Raw genomic sequence first — 17,767 nt, 5'->3', positions numbered from 1 at the left:
AAATCTTTCTGGTTATTTCCATTAACATTTTATTAGATTGATTAGAGTGACAGAAATGTCTGCAACTCTTAACCACATTGTGTGCTCCCATGAGGTGTTAACAATAAACCTCTCAGGTTTGGTGATGTCATTGGCATTTTTTCATCTTGTCTATATAGAAGTCAGTGTTAACAAGAGGAATTAGTGCTGGCTAAATAACCTGTAACTGTCAGAGATTAGTGTCAGGATGAAAACAAACCCCCAGCATTCAACTCCTTTGTTGTATTTGATTCCTGGCTTCAGTTTTGATTTGGAGTAATGTGCTGTTCTAACCCCTGAGCCTTTCAGTCCTTTTTGCAGCAAGACCCAGGTGCCATCACACCTGTACCAGTGGCACTTTACAGGAGTTTTAGGCACTGCATTGCAAGATCAGGCACAGATCTGAAAGGAGCTCGGTGCAGTTTGAGGGAGTTCTCTGCTGCGATGCAGTCTGAGTGTCCCCACAGGGATTTTAAGCAGAGCAGTTCCATAAAGGCCCAGCCACATCAGTCTGATTCTCCTCCCACTGAAGCAAAATTCATTGGTTTCAGGGAGTTTGAGCAGTTCACTGACTAATTTTGAGCATGTTCCTGAAAATTTCCTGTCATGAGTAAATATTACTGTGAGTGAAAATCAGCTCCTTTACCTTGAGAGGATCAGCCATAGTGAAATTTTGATGCATCTAAATTGTATCGGCCTTTCCACAAGTGCCTGAGTGTGTGTTATTTAATATTGGTCATTTAATACTGTTCTGATCTTAAAGAAAAACAGTAGAGGCTGACACACCAGTTAAGATGATTTATTTTTTAGCATGTTAAAGGAATCTTATTTTCAGTAAGTTTGTTACAATTCTGGTTGCTTTTTTTCAGTAGAACAACTGCTACCTCAGCCCCCTTTTGATGTTGCTGGATCCTCACAGCCATCTTGAAGTGTCCACATGTCATACAGACACTGGGCAGGATATTATCTTGTCCTCTAACATCACACTGATGATCAGAAACACAAAGTAAAGAGCAAACATGGTGAGCCCCAGTAATTTGTTCATTTTCCATTTACAGATAGCAATAGAGATAATCACAAACAGGAGCATGAGGAAAAGGAGAACAATTGCACAAAACAAACCATTGCTGCTGACTGCCACAGGGCTGAGGCCATTGAAGATAGAAAAAAGGAACCAGGGAACTGGTAGGCTGCAAGGAAGGGAAAAGTAATTGAAGTAAATGTTTTAAGGCAGTTTGTTATCTGCATCATAACTAAGCAATTTTTCCAAACTGGTACAGGGGGAAAAATGCATTATTGTATTCAATATAACTCAGCATAAATCTAAACTGGATGTTTTTCCTGTCAAAAATACATTTGGATAATGCTTGCACTATCATAATGCAATCCAAGAGTAAAAGGGTTTGAAAATAATACCTAAGATCAAGTGCCTTGGTGAGCTATAATAAAGAAATGTCCTGATGGTTGAGGATGGGAGATGCAGGCACTGATACTGACCTTCCCCAGGAGATGAATGTCGGAGTGACCAGGTAAGGCTCCTGTACAACTTGGACATTAGCCAAAGATGTCTTGCATTTTTGTCTTGAAAAATTGGTAATTTTGTGTTGAATGGTGATTTGGTTAATTGGGTGAAGATAGTGGGCTGAGTTACAACAGTTTGTCTTTCCTGGTTGGGTTTGGATTTGGGTTGGGTTTCTTCAAAAGGAACTGGTTGCTCAGCTGCCCTTCACTTAACTACAGCTAAAATGAAATTAACTGAGGCACGTTGGTTTCAAACCAGGTAACTTTGTGTTTCAGAAGAAATGCAGCTCTTAGCATGGCCCTGGTACTCACCCAACAGTGATGTCGAAGATGTTGCTGCCCACAGAGCTGGACACAGCCATGTCCCCCAGGCCCTTCCGGGCCACGATGACACTGGTGATGAGGTCAGGGATGGATGTGCCTGCTGCCAGTATGGTTAACCCCATAATCTCCTCTGAGATCCCAATTGTCTCACCAACCTAATCAACACAATGTTGGGTAGGGCTTTAGCAGTGGAACATGGAGTGCAATTGCTCTGTGCAGTGTTAAGGGTTTGTGCCATACTTGAGTTAAAATATTCCAAGTCCCATAAGTGTGGCAGCATTTTCCTGATTTATAGGATTAATAATTTCCATTTTACTGTGTCTGTTGATTCTGGGTTTGCTCTGTAGTGTAGGAAATCTGACCACATTGATGCCAGCACTGAGCCAAGGTCAATTTTCCTGTCCTCAGTCCTCCTCTTCTGGATGTTGTCTACCTTTGCAAATTTAACATCAGTTGTGCAAGATCTAAGGGCCTTTGGAGATGACAGCCCTTGGATTTATGGAATGATCAGATCTACTGTGCATGTGCTGTATATCACTCAATACAGACTGGGGGGCTGTTCCTACAAGATGGAAATGTTATTTCCCAGAATACAAGGTGAATATTAAGATGGGGGAGGGAAGAACATTTAGCATCTTCCAGAATCAGAACCTATATTTTCCTAGAATTTTAATTAGGTAATGGATAATTATGTTCTGCACAGAAACATTCATTAATGAAAAGTCAGAATTAAGATATATCTTGATGGTGCTTTTACTGATGCACAAACTCTGTTAGAAGCTCTCAGAAATGAATGCATCTTTGTCAAATCAAAAAAAAGGACATCAAAAATTCCCTTTTGGGTTCTAACAAAACAAAGTTTCTACAGTTGTGATGGATGACTGCAGCTGTAATTCATCAGATAAAATGTCACAGTAATTCTGTCCCCTCACTCCATCTACTTGATCTGAAATGGGGATTTGCAGGAAGGACAAAACCTCTCACCTGGTGAGCCCACCACACCATGAGATAAGAGAATGCCGCAATCCAGAGGATGGATCCAAAAAATGTGATGACAAAGAATTTTTTTGATTCCTGTTGAAATCAAGTTTGGAAAGAAAAAAGAGAAGTTTCAGGGAAGTTAATAGTCCCCATTGAAAACTATTCACCTGAAACACTTCACTGCAATTGATTGCTTTAACTTGGACCCTGGTCTCTGTTTGCTCTTTTTCAGCTTGATTAGGTGACCTGTAGTTGCTAGAATTTGTGGTTTATTAAATTAAGTCTGGAATGACATTACACTGCAGCTGGGGCTCCTGTCCCACTCCCTGCAGTAGTTACAGCCCTTCAGCCATGCAAAGACTCCAGACATGGGAAAATGGACCCAGGGACTCTGGCCCAGAGGAAATCTGTAGCTCAGTTCATGCCTCCAGGAGCAGAAGGAAGATGGATTCTTACCGAGTTTCTGACATCAGGCAGAGTGCTCCAGAGAGGAAAGACAATGGGAAAGAGGAAGAGGTAAATTGCTTGTTTTGTCCTTGATTCTGGCCATTCCAGAGACAAGGGCTCATCGTTTTCATCACTCTCTGTGCTGTCACTATCACTGTCCTCCTGGCTCTCAGAGCTGCTGTTGTCTGAGGTGTCACTGCTTGACGGGGGGGGCTGTACACAGAATAAAAAAATCAAAAAGCCAATATATTTTCGCCCAAGGAGCAGAACAAGGAGCTGCAGTTACTCACTGTGGCCTCACCTGAGCAGAGCTCACATTTGTAACCTGCTGAGGGCAGTCACAGCTCTTGTGGGACAGGACCCAGGCACACCCCAACCCAGCACCTGTGTATTGTTAACTAATGGGCATCCATTAATTAGAACCACCTTTTAGAAACAAATATTTCATGTCCTTGAAAAAAACTTTTATTCATTGGAACTGCCCAATCACCCAAAAGGGATTTGGGGAGCAAAACAGAACAGTCTGCTGGTGAGCACAGGACAGGCAGGTGCTCTTATCTCTCCTTACCCTGGAGTACCCTCAGAAGAGTCACTTGAGGGGTCAATACTATCCAGTATCACTTGGTGTCATCGTTTGGACCCAATTTGTGTTTGTAAGCCAAAGTGTTTCAGCCAGCATCTTAGATTACTACACACAGGGCCTATTTATAGATGGCAGTGACATGGGCTGGGTCCTGTCCCAACAGCTCTGGAGAGGGAAGAAGGAAAGGACATGTGAAGGTCAGCCTGGGTGGGCACTCAGTGCCTGTGCTCCTGATTTGGGTACCTGTCCATCCTGTGGCACATCTGCCTTCTGTGTGTCCTTGCTGGGCTCAGACTCAGTGGCAGGAGTCACCTGGATGTTGCTTGGTGCTTTCTTTCCCTCTTCTGCAAGAGCAATAAGAAGGAATGCTGGTTTCAGTCATCCTGGATGAGTGCCCACCATATCAGGGATCACCTTCCCTGTGACCAGCAGAGGGTCTCAGCTCCCTCCCACAGTGGTGGCATTTCAGGTTAAATACCCTCAGATTGCTTTGGTTTGTTGCGTGTCCTCCCTGATTGCTGTGATTGTGTATAGTAAATCTGGGCAGAATTTGGCCCACCTGGAACAGAGTGAGACCTTGGTGCTCCTCTGACCTTCATGCAGAACTGCTGTAAGGGGCAGGGAAATGCTAATTACCTCATCTACAGCTGATGGGCATTTCTTGGTTTCTTTCTGGATTCTGAAGTTTGTATTAAAACCATCCTTAAAACCCAGAAAGGATGTAAAGCTTTGCTCCTCGGGTTTCCCCCCAGCTCCCCCCTCCCTCTGTAGAGCACAGCATTCTCCAGGGACCTGATACTCTTCAAGGCTTCTGAGAAATGACCAGGATGTGCTGCCAGACTTTAATCCCTGATCTTTTGGTGGGTATTCAAAAGCAAATAGGAAAGTGCTGACACATGCAAGGAAATAACTGCAATGTCCTGCTGTTCCTGCATTAACCTGCATAGCCAAGAGGAACACGGAAACCTCTTGGGAACAGCAGAAATATGGATAACACGGAGCAGGGATGAGGGAGTGAAGTCAGTGTGGTATTTATAGAACACACCATGAATTTACTTGGGTTTTAAACGGTGTTTCTCTCAAGTTTGGGCTCATTCACCTCTGTGAGGTGCTCAGGTGCCTGGGTTGTGTGGAGCTGGCACTTTCCACACCAAAGTTTCTTGGTGTTCAAAATCTTCAGCCTTGCTGGCAGCACAAATCTGTGTTGTAGCACAGGTCAGCTCTGGCATTTGCAGTCCACCCTTGCAGCTCTCCCTGCCCTGCCTCACTAACAGCTCCTCTGGGGATGGCTGCGTGCATCAATCGATTCCTGCTGCATTGTTACAGCAGCCATCTGTGCCCAGAAACAGCACAAAATTTGTGTTACACCCCAGAGTTTCCTTGCCTGCCCTTGGGCTTTGCGTGCTGGGAAGGGGTGAGGGCTTGCAGTGCAAAACAAGGCAAACAGTGCTGGCTCTTCCTGCACTCACCTGGCTGGGAGCCTTGTCCTTCCAGGGTCTCATCCTTGGCCTTGGCCAATTTGCTCAGGGTGTCAACCCTGTCTTTAAATTTTGCTGTGGGTGAGAAGGACACGATCATCAGGGGCTGTCACTGCAAAGCCCCCCTGGCCCTGCCTCCCCCAACACTCACGAGCTCTTGCCCCCTTCACCCTGCAGGTGCTGCCCCAGGGTTGTTCTAGCTGTGAGCTCAGGTTTGGCTGCTGCTAGGTGCTCATAGCTGTTGGATTTAACTGCTTGGTGCTACAGCAATTACACCAGCAATTTGACAGAACTATTTAAGGAGAATATAGAGTGATGCCTAAAGTTTTTAGCTTTTATATTTTCCAGATTCTGTACTGCATTAGTACATAACTCTAAACTTCATATACAGTGTTATCAAGTTCTCTTTACAGTTCAGACAAAACTCCTTTTCCAGCCCCAGAACCAAGGACACCATTGCAGCTTCAGGCCCAAAAAGTGCAAACAACAGCAAACTGAGGAGAGCAACCTGGGAGGATGGGGCTGCATAACCCGGAGCTGCAATTGGATAATTAACTCCAATATGGAAATGGACCAAAACTTATGAAAGTGTGGAAATGTGTGACCTGCTGTCCATCTCGGGTGTAGCCCTGGCCAGGCTCTTGTACTGCCCAAGGTGTATTCTTTGAAGGCCTTTTAATAAATCCCTACTTTATTCCTTTAACACTGTCTAGCCTCTGTTCTAGCCAGCCTCTCAAGGCATCAAGAGGAATGAGAAATCCTTTTCAGGTCAGTAATACAAAGGATATCTGTACTTTATAGGAATAAAATGCAGAAAGAACAGATGGGGAGTTTCAGTGCAATATCATCATGATCACAATGGACTATTGATTTTTTTCCTAGGCTAGATTATGAGCAAACTAAAAATCACACCTTCCTCCTGCCATGTGGCTGTTGAAGAGGCTTTAGGGTGCTGCTTACAGCCTGGGCACCTGAAGGGAATGGAAAATAAACACCTTTTATGTTCCCATTCCCTGGAAAATGATTGATTTTTCTAAGTATACACAAGTGTCTCCTGCCGGAGCTGTTCTAAATTCCTGGTATCCAGGTTCAGCATGGTTCAGGCTGTCTGAGAGATGTTCTTCACCAGCACAGGTCTGGTGCTCTATTTCTGGGACTGCTGAGAGATTCTTCCACTGTGAACCAAGCTCTGCCTTACTCAGCTGAGCTGCTTTTTTTATTGATTTACAGTGAACTGTGGAACTGTGTGGCTCTATAGTTGTTTTTTACTCAAATGTCATACTGCTCTCAGTGAAAGTGAACAAGAATGGGCTCAAAGAAAAGCCCCATTTTGCTCTAATCTCTGTCCTCTGTTGAGCTGCACACACAATGACTGAGGGTTACTGGGTTTGCACATGGGCAGTAGCCACAAGAATTGGCCAATGCTGTGTTTGGCTTGTGTGCAGGGCTGTAAAATAATTTTCTCTGAAAGTTTTATCACACTGATTTAATCTACTGTGTTGTTGACTATGCACCCAGAAGGTGCAGTTGTCATCTTGCCTCAAGGGTGGGGCCCTACCATTTTATTAATCACTGTGACACTGAGATAATAGAAATAGCATGTCCAGCCATGTGGGCAGAACTATTGTTGTGAGCTGAACCTTGTGAAAATCAGTAACTTCTGCTGTATGTCCAATAACTGGGCCCAGCCCAGACAGGAAGACCTCAGGGGACAAGTCCTACACTGGTGAGATTCCTGCTGCTGTCTGACAGAAACATCTTTCACTAGCTGGGATTTCCAATGAGCACTGGAATGGTTGGACTAGGATGAAACCATCATGGAGTACCAGAATGGTTTGGGTTGGAAGGGACCTTAAAGGCCAATCCCACCCCCCTGCCATGAGCTGGGACAACTTCTACCATCCCAGGCTGCTCCAAGCCCCATCCATCCTGGCCTTGAACACTTCCAGGGATCCAGGGGCAGTCACAGCTTCTCTGGGCACCCTGTTCTGGGAGCTCACCACCCTTGCAGGTAAGAATTTCTAATCAAATTATCATTTCTTCTCCTTGGAAAGGCTGGCTGGGACTCAAGAGCCTGACTCTTCCATGCTCCTTGTCAATACTGAAGGTCACTGGAGGGGATGTGAAATGTTGGCTTCCTTCCCCCTGTGCTTGTGCACAAGCACATCCCTCAGTGCAGGGGTGACCTTTTGCTCCCAGTCTCCTCTAAGCACTGGGCAATGCATCCTTCTGTTTGGCTTTTCCCTGAAGCTGCTGCAGAAGCTCCAGTCAGCAGGGTCAGGCTCAGCCTGAGATTATGGAAATTCCAGTTCCTGGCTCGCTGCCCTCAGCCAGGCCCCAGGCTGGGAGGAGCCCAGGAGCATCTCTGTCAGGATAAACAGATTAGGCCCAGGCCACTGGCCAGTTCTCATGAGATCAGCCTCCTTTAAAAGGGTGGTAATTCCTCTGGCACACAATTCCTGCAGGAGGGACTGAGACTGGAGGCAGAGCTGGCTCTAAGCTGGCCAGATCTGCAGGTCAGCATGGGGAGGAAGGATGTCCATGGGCTGTGCAAGGCAGTGTCCCTCTCAGTCCCCTGGGCCATTCACTGCTGGCCGCTCTGTCCCCACGGCTGAGAGCCCATCACACAGGACATGTCTGTGTCCAGTGGCCCTGAGAGGCTCTCCAGGAGAAGTCTTGTCCTCTGAACTGACAGCATCCAGGATGGACTTCAGGTAGCAGCTGAGCTTCTACCTTGAATTTGGCTCTTACATTTAATTCACTCTTTGGCTCTAATATTCACTCTAACAGGACTGGCAACACAATCAGCAGGGAGGATTTTTTCTTTACAGTTTGGCATGAGCCTGAAGGATTTGGAGATTCTGCTATATAAAAGTGGAAGTATAAAAAAAGTCTTGTGATTCCTTTTTGCCCTCTGGATCTGGAATGCTAATGAAGCAAGGAGAAGCTGTAGCTGCCTTCAGCCTTCTCCAACCTGCAACAGTGCCCACTGCTCTGGTCTAATTTTCAAAATCATTACCCTGTTAACTGGGGCATAGTGAGGGCACGCAGCTCTGACAACCTCTCTGCTGGAGCCTTCTGCTTCATTCAAAAAGAAATGTAGGTTTCTGCTTTGTTCCCTGTGTGACTAGAGTTTAAAGAGTCTGGTGGTAAGGCTAGAGGTTCAGAAATGAGAGGGTTCCTGAGCATTTCCAAAATCCTCACTGCCTTTACTTCCCCAACAGTTCCCTCTGGTCTCTAATGGGATGATCTGGAAAAGATCTCATGCTCTTCTTCTACTCATTTTCACAGGAACTGGGGAAAAGGACAAGAGAACAAACTTGCTAGAAATTCCTAATTTAAAAAAAGGCACATTGAAGGTAAAAAGTTCTATCAAAAATATAATTCAGGATGCCATGTAAATATTAGAACTTCCAAAGTAAACGCGTAGTCTCTCTGAGACAAAGACTTAAATAATGATACCTTCCTAATACAAAAAGAAATAACTCCACATTCTGAACTCAATCCACTCTTCAAAAGAGAAATTTTGTTTCACACAAGGGGTGTTGCAGCTTTGTGTTTCACGCTCCTGCATTTCCAAGACTTCTGCCCCTGATATTTGGGATTGGAGGCCCAGTGCTGGCAGCTTTTCTATGTTTTGGGCCTTGCTGCCCTGAAACCACTTCTGTGCTGCCCAAATAAAAAGCAAGGGCAGCTGAAAGAAGGAAACCCTACAGAATCCTGATTGCAGCAGGTTCAGGGAGGAACTGCTGAGCAACTGTTGGCAACCTTTTCCTTCTGTTGAGTGTTCATTTCCACAGCCTGTAAGTGCTGATGCCACAGGCCTTGGCAAGAAGGAACAAGAGCCCTTGAGGAAAGATATATTGCTTTGGGATCATCTTTTATGTGGCGGCCTAATTACAGAAATGTGCCTGGTACAGAGAGAGCTGCACACCCAGCAAAGGGAGGGACAGTGTTGGAGATCCATGGGAAGCAGGCACAGCTGTCCCCAGGGTCCCACAGGGCTGCAGGGCTGTTAACACAGGACTAGGAGCTATTGACATATCAGAACACAAGCCCTCATATGCCTTGCAGGTTCAAATCCTTTTCCAGATCCTTCCTTGGGATGTTATTCCATCTCTTTGGCCAAGCTCCTCAAGGCACTTAGTTTTCTCAGTCTATGCAGAAATTCCTTTTCTCCAAACTCTTTTCTTTAGGTAGGAAGTTATCAGATTAAGGAGTATCTCCTACAAGACACACAGGATTTGACACATTGGCTCCTTGATTTTTGAGTGCTGAGCTGTTGTAATATCAGTAATTTTATTGTTATATTTTGTTAGGTGGTGTCCTGTTTCTCACAGCCTTGAGTGCAGCAGGCATGTAGCTGGGGCAGAGGTTTTGCCATTAGCTCAGTGGCGTTATTAAAGTAGAGGCTCTGGTTTATAAAACCCTTCAGGAGAGGCTGTTGCAGCCCATCCCCGCACGGTCCCTGCAGTATCGGGCACAGATACACACGGTCACACTCCCATCTAGTGGCTGCTGCACACACAGAACTCATCCTGCCGGGCCGCCGGCGCAGGCTGCATACCGGGAAAAATTCCTGCACCCGAAGGGTTCTCAAGCCTGGCACAGGGAGTCACCATGCCCGGAGGGGTTTAAAGGATGTGTGGATGGGGCACTGGGGGACATGTGGCCTTGGCAGTGCTGGGGGAACAGTCGGACTTGATGATCTTAAAGGTCCTTTTCAAACTAAAGGATGCAGTGATTCTATGAAATGAGTAGGCAAGTTCTCTTTGAGAGAAAATCCAAACTGGTCGCCAGGTCCTGTTTATTCCATATTCACAAGGCCGGGGAGCAGTAGCCTCTTCAGCAAGGCCAGGGGAAAGCTCCCTCTTCTGGGCTGAACTGGCTGGGGCTCTCCTTGGCCTTGGCTGCCAACCTCAGCCCCTCAGAGCTCTCCTGCTGAGGGGTCCCAGAGTTTCACCAGGGCACCAACCTGGATCAGAAAGCCAAACTTGTGGTGGCCTTGGGTGGGTAGATACTGCACAGAGACATTTAGAGGTGTGGGAAGGATGAGAAGGTGCTGGAAGGTTTTTGAGTGGCAGTAGCCCCTCAATTCTGGCACTTTCTGATGCTCAAGGCAATGGCACATCCTCTTGGAAGGTTTTGGGTCTATGCTGGTGCTGTTGATACAACCTTTTGGAGGCACAGGAGGCAAGGAACAAACCCTGATGAGTCTGGCTCTTGTTAGGCTACTGTTGATAACACATTGGGTGCCTTCACTGTAATCTGTCAAAGCAGACACTGATCTGCCTTCTGTCCTCCTCCAGCCTCCTTGTTCTCTTGATCAGTTTGTGCAGCTGGGATTCTGATCTGGAGAGTCCTCTTTGTAACCTCTGTGAGGGACACGAGAGGTGTTGATCTGCTTAGCTTCAATCTCTCTTTGAATGAGCAGCAGATAATCTCTTTAGAACAAGTAGGGCAGTGGAGGGGTGGGGCATGTTCTGGGCTAGGAAAGAAAATCTTAAAGATGTTTTTTATTAATGTGCTTCACTCCTTTGAAAATAAACCTCCACAGTGTGATTGGATTAAAGTTAATATAAAGCAACACATTAAAAGGCTGTGTACAAACACCCTGGTCTGTCTGGAGATGAGGCTTCCTGGGCAGTTTAAAAGAGGTCTTGGATCTGAGCTGGTCATTCCCTGGCCCTGGGGAGCTGCCCATTGCCTGCACAGGGCTGTGGGCACACTGTGCCATGGCAGTGATGATTGGTGGGATTTCAGAGGTGTCAGCCTGAATCACACAGAATTGGCCTCACCATCAGGATTAGAATCTCAGCTGGGATTTTAACCACTGTCAAAAAGAGAATTCCTCAAGGGATTTATCCTCTTTTTGTGCTGCTCTTTCAGGGCTGGGATGAGGTCTGAGCTAAGAAGAGGAAGATGGGATGTGCTATGGGACAGGGGGAGCCTTTAACTCACATTAACTGCACTGCAATCAGAGAGACAGCAGAGATAGAGGATGTCACCACTTCCAGGGACCCCAGCAGCAGCTGCCACCACAGCAGTAACCAGTTGGGCACAGGAAAAGCAGGCATGGCAGGACCAAAACATGAGGTGTTTGTCCTTGGCAGCCACGCAACCGGAAGGGGCACATCCCACTGTCACAGAGCTCCCTGCACCTGACTCCACCTGTGATACTCAGCTGCACCCCAAGGGTGAGTTACTGACCCCAAAATACTGATTGTATTCCCAGTGAAACCACTCAGGGCTGTGAAGCCAAGGCCCTGTGGTGTGGAGCATGCACTCACCTTCTGCCAGGGGGTCCAGGGTGTGGATCATGAGCTGGACGATGGTGCCGCGCATCTGAGAGTTGTGCAGGGAGGCCGAGCTGCTGCCCCGCTGCAGGGCTGGGCCAGGCTGTGGGAAGGCACAAAACCACTCAGTTCCAGCTTCTTGGTCCTCTACACCAGACACGGCCTCTCCAGGCCATGGGGCAGCAATTCAACAGCAACAGAGGAATCAGTGCTCAGTGTTTGCTGAGCAAAAGGGAAAGGACAGACCCCACCAGCTGCTGCTATGACAGCCCAGGAAGAAATTTGGCCATGAAACCAGGTAAGAAGAGTCACTGTCTGAATTTCTATACGACTGTTTTATAGCAGAGAATGAGCAGCACTCTTCTAGTTAAATCCACCTGGGAAGCCTGAGCTGTCTCTTAAATTTTGTAAAAATTCCTTAAAGGACAGGATTCTGCCAGGTGTCTCCTTGAGCAAACTGTGGCCATTGTGCCTGATATGGTACAGGCTTTGGTCCAGGTTTCTTGACACAGGAGTTGACACTTTTATTTATGACCTGACATAGGGGAGAGATTCAAAATACCATTACTTCAGATCCCTGTAAAGTTTCTTAGACCTACCTGAAGCTTCCTCACATCTGGTGGCTTCGTTGTTCCATCATCTACAACTGCCCTGCTTGTCTGCAAGCAATGAAGAACAGAAATGACCAATCACCTCTGCTGCTTCAAGATCTAATGATCCTCCAGGCTGCTGCCTCTGGGGAAGTGGCACAGCTGACACAAATGTCCATGGATGCTACTGAAAGAGCCAAAGCCATGAGCCTCCTTAAACCCATTGGCTTCTGAATAAAGCAGGATTCTACCTAAAGCCTCCCAGAGAGGATGCAGGCACCTGAGGGCAGACTCACAACTGATTCCTGTAGCTACAGATAGACCCAGACTGCATCCCCAAACATGTGTATGCTTACTCATTTTCCAGCAGAGAGAAGGTTCAAAGACAGGGTTTTTTTACAGTGATTAGCATTACTTTCCATCATTTATAATTTCTGTGATTAATTTTTCCCAAGGGATAGGTTCAGCAGCTCTCTGTCATGCTACTAAACATTAGTGAGAGCTCTCTGCAAACTTCAAGTGCAGGGCTGGATTCAATCTGTGATGTTCGGTGATGTCCACAGTGATGTGTGTGTGTCACTGCAGTTTCTTGCACATGTATCCCACTGAAATGTAACCCAGGAGCTTTCAGGACTCCCAGCTGTGAGGACTGGCTGAACAACAAACCAGGAATAGGAAAGAGAAGGAGTTTCTTGATTCTGCACCACTTCAGCTACCCTGACTTTCCTTATCTGCTTCCTTCCTTTCCTTAAATGATGTGGAGTGCCAGGATCTGAAGGCAAAGCATGCTTGAGGGCCAGGGACACATCTGACTAGCAGAGCATGCAGTGCCAGGGGACAGTTTGAAATCTGCTGCCATGGAATTGGGTTTGGGCACTTCAATCTGTGAATGCTGCCCAGGAGAGCAGGCAGTGGTTGCTAAAACTGCCAGATGCCTTTCTGTGCTGCTGATCAGGTAAGGAGTGATACCACCAGCATCCCAGCAACACATCTAGCTTCAGAGAGAGAAAAGAGAATTTCCTCCAACATCTCTCAGTTGCAAGAGGCTGGGACAGAAGCTTTTTCTACCCTGTGTACCAGAATTGTCCAACCTTATTCCCAGACCAAAAATGTGTTTCTGCAAGTGTTCTTGCTGAAACTTCTTTTGAACAACAAAGTAAGCAAAATCCCACACACCTTTGAAAGCAGCCAAGAGATATTTAGTAATTGCACAGGCAGAACTCCCTGTTAGTGACGGTCTCCACTTTCTTAGATCTCACTAGTTTGGATTTCCCCCATTTTAAACCCATAATTATTGACCAGTACCTGCATTCTGAGGTTTGAATATGTGCTTTGTGAAGGAGATGCAGTTTTTCTTTGTGGTTTACACTAAAAGTTATTTCCAACTTGCCCTCTGAACTGTAAGGACACCAACCTTCCGCATATGCTCTGCTGATGCTGCCTGTACAGCATTTAGCTTCTTTTTCAGCTCCTGCTTCACCCATTGCTCCAGGAACACGTTATGTTTCATGGTGAACACGTATGTGGCATAGGCAGTCAGTAAAAGGAGGCTTTCCCACCAATCAATGACACTGTCTAGGAAAAACAGGATGAGCATCAGTAAGTCTACAATGTAGAATGTGATGTCTCTAAATAAGGGCCACCATGTCAGGTGGAGTATCTGCCTCGAGAAGAGGGCACAGGTGCCAATGACAAAGAGGATATTAAACACTGCTGAGCCCACAATGGTACCGATGCCGACATTGCTGTGTGAGATGAAGACACCTATGAGGGACGTGAAGAGTTCTGGTGCTGATCCACCTGCTGCCATGAAGGTGGCTCCAGCCACATCTTCAGAGATCTCCAACTTCTCAGTGATCACTCCCAAAGCAGGGACAAAATACTCATCACAGACTATGGCCAAGGCCACAAATACATACATCATGCCAAAGATGTGAAGTACAACCCACCCTTGCCTGCGTTCTTCCACACTGAACAGGTCCTGGGGATATTCTCCTTTGGACTCATAGGATGGTTTTTCATCTGGGGAGCTTTCACTGGAATTTTCTTGCTGTGGTGTTGTGCCCACTGATGTGGTGACGGGCACAGCTGGCTCAGGATCCACATAGATGCAGTGCCTTATTTTGGGTGCTGTGCCATTGCCTCTTACAGCAGTCTTGTTGCTGGGGAGGTCCCTGGAGGTCACTTTGGCAGGGTCCATGGGTTGGGGGGCTCTGTGTGATGCTGGAAGGGCAGAGGGGCTGGACTGGAGCTGGTAGAAGGAGAGGACCAACACTGTGGCAAGCAAGAAAAGGATTCGGTTCCTCCGTAGCCGCCTCCTGCGTGGTAAATGCATTTCCTAAAGGTTCCAAACTCAGACCTGTGTCCAGAAGCCACTGAAGACTTCACTTGGTCAGCAGTTTGCTGATCTGGAGCATCAGGATTGGAACTGCAAGCACAATTTCTAGCTGATCTGGAGCATCAGGAGTGGAGCTGCACAGCACAGAATGGGGAATCCTGCAAAAGAAAATCTAGTGTGAAAAACAAAGTACTACAACTTTCCAGCATTTGGGCAGCAGCCCTTCACTGACTGCTTGTCTATTTTTCTATAAAAAGAAATGGATTTAAATGAGTAAAGAGAGATCTGGATCCAGATTTCAGTCTATTTATTAATATGACTGTAGGCAATGCTGATTAATAATGAAAGATTTAGCTTAAGAGAGTGGAGTTGGCTGAGGCAGTCCAATCCAAGCTGAATTCTGGTTCCATCAAATGCCCATATCCAGGAGCTGTTAAGGACTGCATTGAGCAGAGTCCAGTTGTTATTCTGTAATATTATCAATTGGGTCAGTGTGGTGCAGGAGGAGTGGATACGGCTTCTGTCAAGGAACCAAATTTAAATTGCTAAAAATGATGCTCTGAAGACAAGACCAAGCTGTTCAAATATCTCTGCTAAACCAGTTATTCACCAAAACAACCTCAGGGGGATGGAAACTGGTTTAGATGTGATGCTGCTCCATGGCTTTCCAGCCTTTCACTCTCCAGGAAACCATCCAAGGGTGAGGTTTTTCCTTCAGTTTGAGCAGAGGGTGGTTCTAGTAAAACTGGGGGTGCTGAGCAGCCATTTGTTTCTATGACTACATCTTTTCAGGGCTTTCTGAAATCAGAACTGGCAAAGTGGAATTGTAATCATACCTTTTATTAGAGGGTAATTAGCATCTCTTGCATAATTATGTGAACAGCATTTAGAAAGGGGGAGAAATTGTAAATGTCAGAGTGACAGTGCTTGCAGCTGTGACAGCACAGGAACAAGGATTTGGGGCTGGACAGAATTCACTCTTCAGCACTGCTTGAATGTTTTACCTTAGAATGACACTCTTCATGGATTATTTTTTTCCCCAGAGTGGGCATGTTACATTATTCTTTAGCTGTGAATCATAGTTTTCTAAACCATTCTCAGATAAGCTCTTCATGCAAGTTATCACACAGTCACCCTCTTGCATAACACCCAGGGAAGTTAACAGCCTAAATTCCTTGCAAAACAGGCAATGTTAATTTAAATAACTGGAAGAATCAGTAAGGCAACTGTAAGAGAGGGTTATGGGAATGCCTAAATAAATAGATAATACAAGCTTTGCTTTTCATACATAAAAAGAAAATAAACATACATGTGGCAGAACAGCACAAGAGGTATAACAAATTGCATGTTAAGAGAAAATAACTTTCCCTAACAAAGACAGGAGAGTTAAAAGGCAGAGAGAGAATATAGTTATGCACACACTCCTATTTTAAAATCTCCAAAACAAGCTGCTTAAAAGATGTTTTGCAAACAGAAAGAAATCCAAAACTAGGATCAGTTCTAAGAGCTCTGTAGCCTTTCACAACTCCTGACCAGAAGAATTCAGAATTGTTTCTCTGGTCTTCTAAGTTTAGGTCAATTCCTAATAAACTCCTTTTCTAACCTCCTGTCTCAGAAACACGAAATCCAAGCAATCACACAAAGCTCCCCAGCCTACCTTCCAAAGGTCTGTCCAGGAGGAAGGGGAGTTCCAGAGGCTGAGTGTATTGCTGGAAACTTCTTTGGTACTTAACAACCAGATGGGAGATGCTGTTGCAGAGAGAGGCAGGTGAAAATGATCCCATTTTCAGGATGTCTCCTCTGCTGGCAGAGTCCCAAAAGAAGAGCGGGTCAGGTGTGAAGGACATGTTAGTGGAGGAATTCCCAATCCAGTTTAATACCCACAGCCCCTAAGAAGATTAAATAGTATTGTATAGATTTGGGTCTATCTCTGAACCTTTGTCTGCTACCACAGGTTATTCTCAGTGTGAGGACAGGTGATTATCCCCTTCACAAACTCCTGCACTGAAGCACCAGCCATGGACACGGATCACCCTCACGGCCCTGGCAGCGGCTAAATCACATTTATAAACACTTTTAAACATGGAACACTTTGAGGCATCTCCTGTGGCTGACAGGCCAGATGCCAGACAAGCAGCTCTGCTGGTCTTTGCCACAGTATGTGACCATTTTGCAATGCCAGAGCAAGGTTTAAAACTCATTGACTGCTGGAAAATCCCTCAGGGCCTGTGCCAGGAGCACTGAGGCAGAGGGAGAGAGCAGGGACCTGGGACTCTTCTGTGGCACTGATATGGTGCAGCTTCACAGGGGAAGAAATAACATCATCTCTAGCCAAGGATTTAACAGCCACAGCAGTCTAATAGTCAGATTTATTGCAGGGGAATTAGAAATGTGTGATTTGATTTTGGGTCTCTCATGGCGAGAAGGACATCAAGGTGCTGGAGGATGTCCAGGGAAGGGAATGGAGCTGGGGAAGGATCTGGAGTGGTTGAGGGAGCTGAGAGAGCTCAGGAGGGACCTTGTGGCTCTACACAACTCCTGACAGGAGGGGACAGCCGGGGGGTCAGGCTCTGCTCCAGGGAACAGGGACAGGAGGAGAGGGAACGGCCTCAAGTTGCAGCAGGGGAGATTTTGGTTGGATATTAAGGAAAATTTCTTTGCTGAAAGGCTTGTTCAGCATTGGAGCAGGCTGCCCAGGGCAGTGCTAGAGTCCCCATCCCTGGAGGGATTTAAAGCTGGATGGATGTGGCACATGGGGACATGGCCTATGGTGGCCTAGGCAGCGCTGGGACAATAGTGGGACTTGACGATCTTAGAGGGCTTTTTCGGCTAAACTATCCTGTGCCTCTCTGATAATTTTAAAGCAAACTGTTGTCTGAACACACAGTTTCAGGAGTACACCCCAGTTTTGCACTGGAGTTCATTGCCTCCCGCTCCCCCACTCCCACAGGTGCAGAAGCGGGAGAAGGAGGCGCACTGCCCAGCCGGGATGCTTATCCATAAACTCTTCTCCACACATAGCGGTCATTTGTGGCGCTATTTTACGTGGGCGCCACATTCCCCCAGCACGGCCATCCCACATTCCCGCTTCCTACGCGGGGTCAGTCCTCACGGGCGGACTGCGTGAGGCGCGGCCCTTCCCGCCCTGGCCGCGCCATCCGACCGGACGATTTCCATGCCGGACGCATGGT

At 46.5% G+C, this 17,767-nt stretch overlaps 1 protein-coding gene across 1 annotated transcript; it reads right to left on the bottom strand.

Annotated features, from left to right (window-relative positions):
• Positions 1-958: 958 nt before the first annotated feature.
• On the bottom strand, positions 959-14,573 carry SLC24A1 (solute carrier family 24 member 1). The gene is made up of 9 exons (XM_058811586.1): positions 13,653-14,573; positions 12,248-12,307; positions 11,643-11,751; positions 5,344-5,427; positions 4,118-4,218; positions 3,301-3,504; positions 2,848-2,937; positions 1,852-2,018; positions 959-1,208 (listed from the first exon to the last, which is right to left on the bottom strand). The coding sequence occupies exons 1-9, from the start codon at positions 14,571-14,573 to the stop codon at positions 959-961; spliced, it is 1,986 nt and encodes a 661-aa protein (XP_058667569.1).
• Between the last annotated feature and the right edge of the window lie 3,194 nt (positions 14,574-17,767).

Source organism: Ammospiza caudacuta, chromosome 10, assembly GCF_027887145.1.
Source record: "Ammospiza caudacuta isolate bAmmCau1 chromosome 10, bAmmCau1.pri, whole genome shotgun sequence".
Lineage (NCBI taxonomy): Eukaryota > Metazoa > Chordata > Aves > Passeriformes > Passerellidae > Ammospiza > Ammospiza caudacuta.
The sequence above is the reverse complement of the archived record's forward strand: the minus strand, read 5'-3'. Positions and strand labels throughout refer to the sequence as shown.

Bases quoted from the DNA above. Each gene is read 5' to 3' on its own strand.
- SLC24A1 (XM_058811586.1), bottom strand. From the start codon at position 14,573: ATGCATTTACCACGCAGGAGGCGGCTACGGAGGAACCGAATCCTTTTC. The intron at 12,308-13,652 runs GTTGGTGTCCTT...CATTGCTTGCAG, and splicing joins CAGCAGAGCATATGCGGAAG to ACAAGCAGGGCAGTTGTAGA. The intron at 4,219-5,343 runs GTGAGTGCAGGA...TTGCTCTTGCAG, and splicing joins AGGACAAGGCTCCCAGCCAG to AAGAGGGAAAGAAAGCACCA.